General features: G+C 40.8%; 1 protein-coding gene across 5 annotated transcripts in view; it reads right to left on the bottom strand.

Moving 5' to 3' along the window:
- SLC10A7 (solute carrier family 10, member 7) overlaps positions 1-11,961 on the bottom strand; it is a 323,647-nt gene that overhangs the window by 290,659 nt on the left and 21,027 nt on the right. For all 5 annotated transcript variants that reach the window (XM_010843684.1, XM_010843683.1, XM_010843682.1 and 2 more), the window contains one exon: positions 5,812-5,887. In XM_010843684.1, the coding sequence (XP_010841986.1) occupies positions 5,812-5,887 (76 nt within the window). The remainder of the gene's footprint in view (positions 1-5,811; positions 5,888-11,961) is intronic.

The following is an 11,961-nucleotide window of genomic DNA, read 5'->3' on the forward strand; positions in this document are numbered from 1 at the left end:
GGTTATTGATATTTCTCCCAGCAATCTTGATTTCAGCTTGTGCTTCTTCCAGCCCAGTGTTTCTCATGATGTACTCTGCATAGAAGTTAAATAAGCAGGGTGACAATATACAGCCTTGATGTACTCCTTTCCCAATTTGGAACCAGTCTGTTGTTCCAGGTCTAATTCTAACTGTTGTTTCTTGACCTGCATACAGATTTCTTAGGAGACAGATCAGGTGGTCTGGTATTCCCATCTCTTGAAGAATTTTCCACAGTTTATTGTGATCCACACAGTCAAAGGCTTTGGCATAGTCAATAAAGCGAAATAGATGTTTTTCTGGAACTCTCTTGCTTTTTCCATGATCCAGCAGATGTTGGCAATTTGATGTCTGGTTCCTCTGCATTTTCTAAAACCAGCTTGAACATCTGGAAGCTCATGGTTCAGGTACTGCTGAAGCCTGGCTTGGAGAATTTTGAGTATTACTTTACTAGCGTGTGAGATGAGTGCAATTGTGCGGTAGTTTGAGCATTCCTTGGCATTGGCTTTCTTTGGGATTGGAATGAAAAGTGACCTTTTCCAGTCCTGTAGCCACTGCTGAGTTTTCCAAATTTGCTGACATATTGAGTGTAGCACTTTAACAGCATCATCTTTTAGGATTTGAAATAGCTCAACTGGAATTCCATCACCCCCATTAGCTTTGTTCGTAGTGATGCTTCCTAAGGCCCACTTGACTTCACATTCCAGGATGTCTGGCTCTCGGTGAGTGATCACACAATTGTGGTTATCTGGGTCATGAAGACCTTTTTTGTACAGTGCTTCTGTGTATTCTTGCCACCTCTTCTTAATATCTTCTGCTTCTATTAGGTCCATACAGTTTCTGTCCTTTATCGAGACCATCTTTGCATGAAATGTTCCCTTGGTAACTCTCATTTTCTTGAAGAGATCTCTAGTCTTTCCCATTCTATTGTTTTCCTCTATTTCTTTGCATTGATCACTGAGGAAGGCTTTCTTATCTCTTCTTGCTGTTCTTTGGAACTCTCCATTCAAAGGGTATATCTTTCCTTCTCTCCTTTGCTTTTCACTTTTCTTCTTTTCACAGCTATTTGTAAGGCCTTATCAGACAATCATTTTGCCTTTTTGCATTTCTTTTTCTTGGGGATGTTCTTGAGCACTGTCTCCTATACAATGTCACGAACCTCTGTCGATAGTTCTTCAGGCACTCTGTCTATCAGATCTAATTCCTGGAATCTGCCTGTCACTTCCATTGTATAATCATAAGGGATTTGATTTAGATCATACCTGAATGGTCTAGTGGATTTCCTTACTTTCTTCAATTAATTTTAGAAAGGCTTAAAACTTAAAATTATCTAATATCTTTGTGCACATCGTTTTCTCCCATAATTTCATATAAAAATAAAAAAGTCTATTCACTTCATATCAGAAGATATGACCAAACTGGACTTTGCAAGCTTCTTTTCTGAAGCTCAGCGTTCAATATTTGTGAACAATTATGTCTCACTCTCCAGGACTTCAAAAATTCTTGATAATCATGAAACTGCATAATAAACATTAAAGAACTAGAACAATGATGCTAGAAGACAAAGAAGATGTTCATAAATTCTATATTACTAAAATGCAACATTAATGTAAATATCCACTGGGGGATGAACATGTAGATATACATTCAAATGCTACATGTTAATGTCAAGAAAATGAGTGATCTTTGAACTTCTGCCAAAAGTCATTTGAGAAAGAAAAGGTTTTTAAGGGAATCACATTAGAAAGAGATAAATGACACTGTTAAACAAATTAACCCTTTCCTCAAATTCTTTCAAGGCAATAGATAGATAATCATAGCAGGCGCTAATCCAAGACTTTCGTAACTTCCCTACCTCGCTAATTATGTGGCAACTGAAAGAATCTCTTGGCATAATGAGATGTTGGTTAAATCCAATTATCTGCCAATTCCATTCCTACACTTAGAGAAAACACAGATCCGTGACTCCTGACTTCACTTTAAAGGCAGGGCTTGATCTCAGCCGGTCCTTGGTGCTACCTGGCAACACTACTGTCCTCTCCGGGTGACTCACTCTCATCGACAGGGCAAGTCCACATTTTCTCCTCTCATCTGAAACATGAATAGCATTTACCCCACCCTCATTCTCATGTGCTATGAAAAAATAAAAGCCATCAGAATAAAACTTCCAAGCGTGCCCCTCAACCCATTTACACAGATCTATAGCCATGCACTCTGTCTTCCCTCCTATTATTATGAATAAATGGTCTAAGTTCCTACTGAAGCTCATATAACCCAACATCACTGTCTCTCACTTGATCAAATAAACTGCTCCAGCACTCTCTCTTAAATCCACAGCTCCCTCTCCACTGTACAGTTCCCATCATAATAGAAAATCCTGTCCTTTCTGAAAGAGTAAATCTTGACCACACATCCCTCTCTAAAAATAGCCCCATTTCTCTATTCCTTTTTATCACAAAGGACATCATAACCACGGTCTATACTTCTTGTCGCTAATTCTTCTCTTCCTGTTTTCCTTAAGCCTACTCCAAACAAGCTTTTGCCCCTGCCCTCTACCAAAACCAGTCTGTTAAAGGTTAACAGTAACCTCTGCATAGCTTAATTTAACAGTAAATTCTCAGAATTCATTTACACAACTCCCATCAGTAGAATCTGACATGCATGCATGCTAAGTTACTTCAGTCATGTCCAATTCTTTGGGACCCTTATAGACTGTACCACACCAGGTTCCTCAGCCTATGGGTACTCCAGGCAAGCACACTACAGTGGATTGCCATGCCCTCCACCAGGGGATCTTCCCTACTCAGGGATCGAACCCAAGTCTCTTAAGTCTCCTGCATTGGCAGACAGGTTCTTTACCACCGGCGCCATCTGGGAAGCACTGGTGTCAAAATCTGACACCACTCATCATATCCTCCTCCTTCACACCCCTTCTTCACCTGGCTTCCTGGATACCATGCTCTCTTGTTTTTCCTTCAGTCTCATTAATTATACTCTCTCTGTTGCCTTTGCTGGTTATTCCTCATTGCCTTAACCTCTTAATGTTGGAGGGTCCCCAGGCTCAATCCTTGAACCTTTGCTCTTTTCTGTCTATGGAATCTCATACACAATCTTGGCTTTAAATATCATTTATTCATTGATGATGCCCTAATTTACATCTCCAGGTTTAGGCCACTCCCTCAACTCTCAACCCTTGTATCTATAATTTCTCACTGACATCTTCAACTGGATATGTAATAGGCATCTCGACATACCAAAAAAAAAAAACAGTACTCCATGTTTACCATATGGCTGACATTACAAGTGTTCATCAGTCCAGTTCCCCTCTCCTTGAGGGCACAGGAATATGGTAAGGCCACACGACTTGTTCTGGCCAATGTAATGTGAGCAGAAGCACCACATATCACATCCAACAGAAAAACAAAAAGTCCATTTGTGATTCTCTAACTGTTGCCTGGAAAATCCCATGGATGGAGGAGCCTGGTGGGCTGCAGTCCATGGGGTCGCTAAGAGTCAGACGTGACTGAGCGACTTCACTTTCACTTTCCACTTTCATGCATTGGAGAAGGAAATGGCAACCCACTCCAGTGTTCTTGCCTGGAGAAGCCTGGTAAGCTGCAGTCCATGGGGTCGCACGGAGTCGGACACAACTGAAACAACTTAGCAGTAGCAGCAGCAAGCTCATTGGAAAAGACCCTGATGCTGGGAGGGATTGAGGGCAGGAGGATTAGGGGACGACAGAGGATGAGATGGCTGGATGGCATCACCGACTCGATGCACATGAGTTTGGGTGAACTCCGGGAGTTGGTGATGGACCGGGAGGCCTGGCGTGCTGCGATTCATGGGGTCACAAAGAGTCAGACACGACTGAGTGACTGAACTGAACTGAATCTCTCTATCTCTCTTATGGCACACCTAAAATGCTTTGTGCTCCATCCAGATGATGTACTTTCAAAACATAAGCCTTCACTAACCAGGTTTCCTTAGTAATGGCAAAGATCTTCCCACTGACTCACATGGAACAGGTACCATTAGCAAGAAATAACCCTTTATGATTAACTGAGATTTTGCCGTTCTTAGTTATCACAGTACACTGTGGCTACCCAGACTAAACAACCCACATATTTGCTGTCACACAGCACTCTTCTCCACTTCAGCAAACTCCATCCTTCCAGCTGCTCAATCAAAAACCTTGAAGTCACTCTCGACCCTTTCTTCTCTCACACCCCACATCCAATCCATCAGCATATCCTGTGCCTTCAAAATACATTACGGAAAAACCCAAATGAACTTTTTGGCCAACTCAATAAATACAGAATCTTACCACCTATTGGTTTCTCTACCACCATTCTGCTCTTCAAAAGACACTGGTTAGAAAATCAAAGACAAACCAGACTGGGAAAAATATTTACAAAGCATATATATATAAATATAAAATAAAGGTCTTGTATCCAGAATATAGAAAATTGTCAAAGCTCATCAATAAGAAAGCAAAACACTCAATTTTGTAAAAAGCAAAATTTTAGTAGACATCTCCCAAAAGAAGACATAGATAACAAATAAGCACATGGAAAGATAAAAATGCTCACCATTATTAGTTACTGGGTAATGCAAATTAAGTAAAAATCACAGTAAGTGTGAGAGGTAAGAGAGATTCAAGAGGGAGGGGATATATGTATACCTATGGCTGATTCATGCCTATATATGGCAGAAACCAACACAATTGTAAAGCAATTATCCCCCATTTAAAAATACATATATCCTGCCTCACTCAAAGGTATGCTTTTCTTGGACTACCCTGATGGTCGAGTGGTTAAGAATCCACCTGCCACCGCAGGGGACACAGGTTCAATCCCTGGTCTGGGAAGATCCTGCGTGCTGCAGGGCAACTAAGTCTGCGTGCCACGACTCCTGACCACGAGCTCTAGAGCCTAAAAGCCATAACTACTGAGCCGTGCCCTGCAACTACTGAAGCCAGGCGCCTAGAGCCTGTGCTCTGCATCAAGAGAAGCCACCGCGACCAGAAGCCCAAGCATCATAACTAGAGAACTGCCCCTGCTCACCACAACTAGAGAAAGTCCACGCAGCAACAGAGACCCAGTGCGGCCAAAAATAAGTACATTAATTAAAAAATGTTTAAATTTGTATTCTTTTCTGAGTGATAAGATATCAGGAGAAATAAGTGACTACAAAGCAGAGTCCCTTGGTACAAAGTCATAGGGACTCTCAGCCAAGAAGAACCACCTGTAGGTAGGTCCCACAGTTGACTACTGCCATCCCGATACATAAGCACTCCTCTTTGGCTACAGTTCCCTAGGAGTTGGATAATGTCTTTGAACTCATCTTAGAAACCTGGCCTCATTTCTCCTTTTTTAATACCATCTTCACCTGCCATTAAACTTATACTGACCCTTTTTCCATGACCGTAGTTTGCCCTAAATTTTTTTAAGAACTGAGGAATGGCCATAGCGGGTGTCCTCAGTTCATGAGTCTTGGATGTAAAAGCCCCTTGGCTTGGATTCCCTGTCCTCTGTCTCCTCATTTCTCACTGAAGTAGAAAAATCACGATCTATCTCTGTTTCATTCACCTCCCTTGCTTTTCTCCTTGAAATCCTAAATTCCACTCATTATTGTCAATTTTAGCCTCTTTCTAACACATGAATCTACCCACTTCTTTCATAAGCTGCTATAGTTATGCATTTTCTGGGATGTGATTCCTTTGTCATAAAATAAAATATAAAATAAAAGGATAGCACCCACTTATGTTTAAAAAAGCTAGCCCCATGACTCACCTCGTTTCCACCAACTGCCTTGGTTAATATCACCGCAGAAGACACAGGCGGAGGCATGCAACCTACTGTCTGCAACCTGAAATAGAAAACAAAGAGCAATTATAAATAGGTTTCTTTTTTTTTTTCCAATTATAAAATTTTCACTACATTCATTCTAAAACAGCAGAGCTGGGAGAACATTTATTGGTGCACGTGTTCTGTCAAGTTCAGACAATTCTGTATGAGCCAACACAGCTTAGTAGAAACTCTCACTCCATGCCACAGATTTGAGTGATCTCATTTTTAAAATTATTTAAGCTCTTATACAATTCAAAAAACAGTCAGATTATGGTGAGTATAATGATCGAAAATAACCCAAACGGTTTATCATTTGCTAAGTGTATATAAGCTTAGTTATTTTCAGGCATCTTTTCCATATATGTTTTATAGGAAGGCTTTTGGTAAAAATAAAACTTTAAAACCTCTTGCAGGGCTTCCATGGTGGCTCAGTGATAAAGAATTCGAATGCCGATGGAAGAGACAGAGGTTCAATCCCTGATCTGGAGAGATCCCACGTGCTGTGGAGCAACTAAGCTTGTGTGCCACAGTCTTGCCTGGCAGCTAAAACTAGTGAGCCCACATGCTGCAATTACTGGACCTTGAACACCCTAGAGCTTGAAACAAGAGCCAGTACTGCAATGAGACATCCATGTACCTCAACTACTCAGTATTGTCCATCACCAAAACTAGAGAAAAACCTCAGCAGCAACAAAGACTCAGTGTAATCAAAAATAAATAAAGTTATATATATATTTTTAAAAACCTCTTGCAAAGTTCAAATGTATTTAACAAACACACAAGCTTACATTTGTTAATTCTTTTCCACAAAACAGCAATTCTGAAACTCATCTCATAAAAGACATTTTCATGTTGCTATAATATCATTGTAAAATAGGCATCATACAATCATATACTGCAAGGAGATCCAACCAATCCATACTAAAGGCAATCAGTCCTGAATGTTCATTGGAAGGACTGATGTTGACGCTGAAACTACAATACTTTGGCCACCTGATGCAAAGAACTGACTCATTGGAAGAGGCCCTGATGCTGGGAAAGATTGAAGGCAGGAGGAGAAGGGGATGACAGAGGATGAGATCATTGGATGGACATGAGTTGAGTAAGCTCCAAGAGTTGGTGATGGACAGAAAAGCCTGGTGTGCTGCAGTCCATGGGGTCACAAAGAGTCGGACATGACTGAGTGACTGAACTAAATTGAATCATATACTTAGATTCAGACCCTGCAGTAAATTCTAGTGTCTATTCTAAATTTGGTTCTTATTAATTATGTACATACTCCCTAGTTGTAATTAGAAGTCTATTCTCTTAGTTTAGAATAGAAAAATATATTGCATCACAAGCAAATGAAATTATGAGTAGTAAATCCAAGTATTAAAGATAAAAAAAAATTATTCAGCATTTATACAGAATATACATTCTGGGGACAAGGAGAAACTGGCCCAACTAAAGTGGAAAGTTTATACAAGGAATCAAGGACATAGAATACCTGACTAATATTTGAATGTAGGATCACAGGTGATTTTTTATTCTCTTTTGTAATAATGTATTATCTGCTGCTGCTACTGCTGCTAAGTCGCTTCAGTCGTGTCTGACTCTGTGCGACCCCATAGACGGCAGCCCACCAGGCTCCCCCATTCCTGGGATTCTCCAGGCAAGAACACCGGAGTGGGCTGCCATCTCCTTCTCCAATGCATGAAAGTGAAAAGCGAAACAAGTCGCTCAGTCATGTCCGACTCAGCGACCTCATGGACTGCAGCCTACCAGGCTCCTCTGCCCATGGGATTTTCCAGACAAGAGTACTGGAGTGGGTTGCCATTGCCTTCTCCAAATGTATTAGCTAATATTTACAAATGAATTTATATTAGCTCTGAAATAAGAAAAAATAAAGGTTTTCATTAATTTTGACTGAAGACTTAAGAAAAAATCCTTATATGGAATTTCAGTTCAATTCACACGAATATAGGAATTTTTTTTTTTTGGCCATGCCTCATGGCTTATGGGATCATAGTTCCCATACCACGGATTGAACCTGGGCCCTTAGCAGCAAGAGCATAGAATCCTATCCACTAGACCACCAGGGAATCCCCAAATATGGTCTTCTTTTAAGGTCTATTTTCCCAAGTGATGTTCAAGTAGTGTCTGATCATGAATTTCCAATCTCTCACCCTTTCTTGTGATCATCACCGTGAACATCATTAACACTCACTAGGCTTTACTAGACAATAGACACTTTACTCATTTATCCCTCATGAGTATTTAAGATAAATACTACCATTCTCTTTCTGAAAACTGAAGTTAAGAAAAGAGTTAAGTGATACAACCAAACTCACAAAACCTCTTATCCAGGACTAAGTTATTCCTGAATCCAGGGACAACGACTTTAGCAAAGCCTGTTCCTCCAGCCTCTGCCTTCTATATTCCTTGCCACCAATACTAGTCATAAGCCCTCTCAGGTATTTTCAATCTTTCTAGCTTTTTCAATCTTTCCCTCTCTTCTGGTCTCTTCCTTTCTATGTACAAAGGAGGAGAGTTCTCAACATCTTAACAAAAAAAACCCTAATCTATACATTTAATATATATGCTTTCTATAGGTAGGACATTACACAAGGGTATTAAAAAGAAGTGTAAGGCATCATTTCTGCCTTCAAGAAGGCAAAACATTCAACACACAAATGTAGATAACTAACCTCAAAATTAGTATTGTTTCCTCAAGATATAGTCCTACCTTTATCACTGTGGCTCACTGCTGCGCTCCACTTACTTGACCCCAAAGCTCATTCTCTCTCTACTCCCCTGGAATCTGACTTATGACCCTCCTAGTAAAAGTGTATGTGCACACACATGCTCAGTCTTGTCTAACTCTTTGCAACCCCATGGACTGCAGCCCACCAGGCTCCTCAGTTCACGGGATTCTCCAAGCAAGAGTACTGGAGTAGGTTGCCATTTCCTCCTCCAGGGGATCTTCCCCTCCCAGACTTCCCACCCCAAGTCTCCCATGGATCCTGACTTGGTGGGCGGATTCTTTACCACTTGAGCCACCTGGGAAGCCCCTCTAGTAAAAGCAGTAACCTTATAAATCACCAGAAATCTCCCACTCACTAAATTCAACATCCTTTTCCCTACATTCATTCTCCTTACCTCTTTGCTTCTCAAAGCACTCTATTCTCTTGGTTGTCATAGTACAGCATCATTCTAATTTACCTTGTGTTTTAAACAAACCCATTCAAGTTTTTTGCTGGCTACTACTTTCTTCTTCTCAATCTTATTTTCAAACCTGAATGGATAAGAATACTTAAAAATTTCTATTGCTAAACCCAGCCTCCATTCCCAAATCTGTACATTGCTGCCTAAGACAACCACCTTGAACTAAACTTGTCTAATACAGAATTTATGTATTTTCTAAGAAATCAACTTTGCCTCTCAATTGACTTTTTTCTGTCAATGGATCAGTTTACTCCTAATGAACTAGTTTGAAACTTTGGAGTTAAGCGGAGCTCCACTTAGTCTTAATAAACCAATCAATCACCACAACCAATTTTCCACTGTTTTCCATGACTATTGTCATCATCCCCCTTCAGATGCTTTTTTGCCCAAGTCTAAACATATCTAAATGCCTACTCAATGTTCTCTCTACCTCTACTCTTTCCTTTTAACACAAAAAGTTAAGGGAGTATGTACTCAGAATACATTTATTTCAGTGATTTAAACAGGATCCTGATACAAAAGTCAGCAACTCCCTCTAGTTAACATACTGAGTGTGCACTCCCAAATTGGGAGCGGACAGAGAAAAAAATGAGTGAGGAAAAGCTTTCTCTAAGTGAGGCAGACTAAGTCTGTACTCCTTTCAGTTCAATATTCTGAGCTGTGGAATTGTATGCTTTTTTTTTTTTTTATTTAGCATATGAAGATTACAAACTCTACTCTGCCTACACACCCAGGACAATACTATCAGATAATCTTCCTTAATGACCACTCTTGAGCATACGTTCTCCTGTTTAGCACATTTAAGAATTCTCCATCATCCACAAATTTAAACCCAAACTCTTCAGATCAGTAGATCCCACCTTTTGCAGCTTGGCCTTAAGGAAACTTTCTATCTTTGTCGCCCACTAATGCTTCATGTTTGAATTCTCTACTTTAGAGGTACACCATCCATGCTGAACTTCTTCCCCTCAGTTCAGTTCAGTCACTCGGTCAAGTCCGACTCTGCAACCTCATTACTGCAGCACGGTCCTTCACCAACTCCCAGAGCTTGCTCAAACTCACATCCATCAAGTTGGTGATGCCATCCAACCACCTCATCCTCTGTCGTCCCCTTTTCCTCCTGCCTTCAGTCTGTCCCAGCATCAGGGTCTTTTCAAATGAGTCAGTTCTTTACAACAGGTGGCCAAAGATTTGGAGTTTCAGCTTTAGCATCAGTCCTTCCAATGAACACCCAGGACTAATCTTCTTTAAGATGGACTGGTTGGATCTCCTTGCAGTCCAAGGGATTCTCAAGAGTCTTCTCCAACACCATGGTTCAAAAGCATCAATTCTTCAGTGCTCAGCTTTCTTTACGGTCCAACTCTCACATCTATACATGATTACTGAAAAAACCATAGCTTTGACTAGATAGACCATTGTTGGCAAAGTAATGTCTCTGCTTTTTAATATGCTGTCTAGGTTAATCATAGCTTTTCTTCCAAGGAGCAAGCATCTTTTAATTTCATGGCTACAGTGACCATCTGCAGTGATTTTTGGAGCCCAAGAAAATAAAGTCTGTCACTGCTTCCATTGTTCCCCCATCTATTTGCCATGAAGTGATGGGACCAGATGCCATGATCTTAGTTTTCTGAACATTGAGTTTTAAGCCAGCTTTTTCACTCTCCTCTTTCACTTTCATCAAGAGGCTCTTTAGTTCCTCTTTGCTTTCTGCCATAAGGGTGGTGTCATCTGCATATCTGAGGTTATTCATATTTCTCCCGGAAATCTTGATTCCAGCTTGTGCTTCATCCTGCCCAGCATTTCTCATGATGTACTCTGCAAATAAGTTAAATGAGCAAGGTGACAATATACAACCTTGATGTACTTCTTTCCCAGTTTGGAACCAGTCCGTTGTTCCATGCCTGGTTCTAACTGTTGCTTCTTGACCTGCATACAGATTTCTCAGGAGGTAGGCAGGGTGGTTTGGTATTCCCATCTTTTAAGAATTTTCCACAGTTTATTGTGATCCACACAGTCAAAGGCTTTGGTGTAGTCAATAAAGCAGAAGTAGATGTTTTTCTGGAATTCTCTTGCTTTTTCTATGATCCAACAATGTTAGCAATCTGATCTCTGGTTCCTGTGCCTTTTCTAAATCCAGCTTAAACATCTGGAAGCTCTTGGTTCACATACTGCTGAAGCCTAACTTAGAGAATTTTGAGCATTACTTTGCTAGCATGTGAGATGAGAATGGATATAAGAGTTGGACTATAAAGAAAGCTGAGCACCGAAGAATTGATGCCTTTGAACTGTGGTGTTGGAGAAGACTCTTGAGAGACCCTTGGACTGCAAGGAGATCCACCCAGTCCATCCCAAAGGAAATCACTCCTGAATATTCATTGGAAGGACTGATGCTGAAGCTGAAGCTCCAATACTTTGGCCACCTGATGCAATGAATTCACTCAATGGAAAAGACCCTGATGCTGGGAAAGATTGAAGGTGGGAGGAGAAGGCAACAGTGGAGGTTGAAATGGTTGGATGGCATCACTGACTCAATGGACATGAGTTTGAGTAAACTCCAGGAGTTGGTAATGGACAGGGAGGCCTGATGTACTGCAGTCCATGGGGTCGCCAAAAGTCAGACACAACTGAGTGACTGAACTGAACTGAGATGACTGCAATTGTGCAGTAGTTTGAGCATTCTTTGGCATTGCCCTTCTTTAGGATTGGAATGAAAACTGACTTTTTCCAGTCCTGTGGCCACTGCAGAGTTTTCCAAATTTGCTGGCATATTGACTGCAGCACTTTCACAGCATCATCTTTTAGGATTTGAAATAGCTCAGCTGCAATCCCATCCCCTCCACTAGCTTTGTTCATAGTGATGCTTCCTAAGGCCCACTTGACTTCATA

This window comes from Bison bison, unplaced genomic scaffold (assembly GCF_000754665.1).
Source record: "Bison bison bison isolate TAMUID 2011002044 unplaced genomic scaffold, Bison_UMD1.0 scf7180017864184, whole genome shotgun sequence".
Classification (NCBI taxonomy): domain Eukaryota; kingdom Metazoa; phylum Chordata; class Mammalia; order Artiodactyla; family Bovidae; genus Bison; species Bison bison.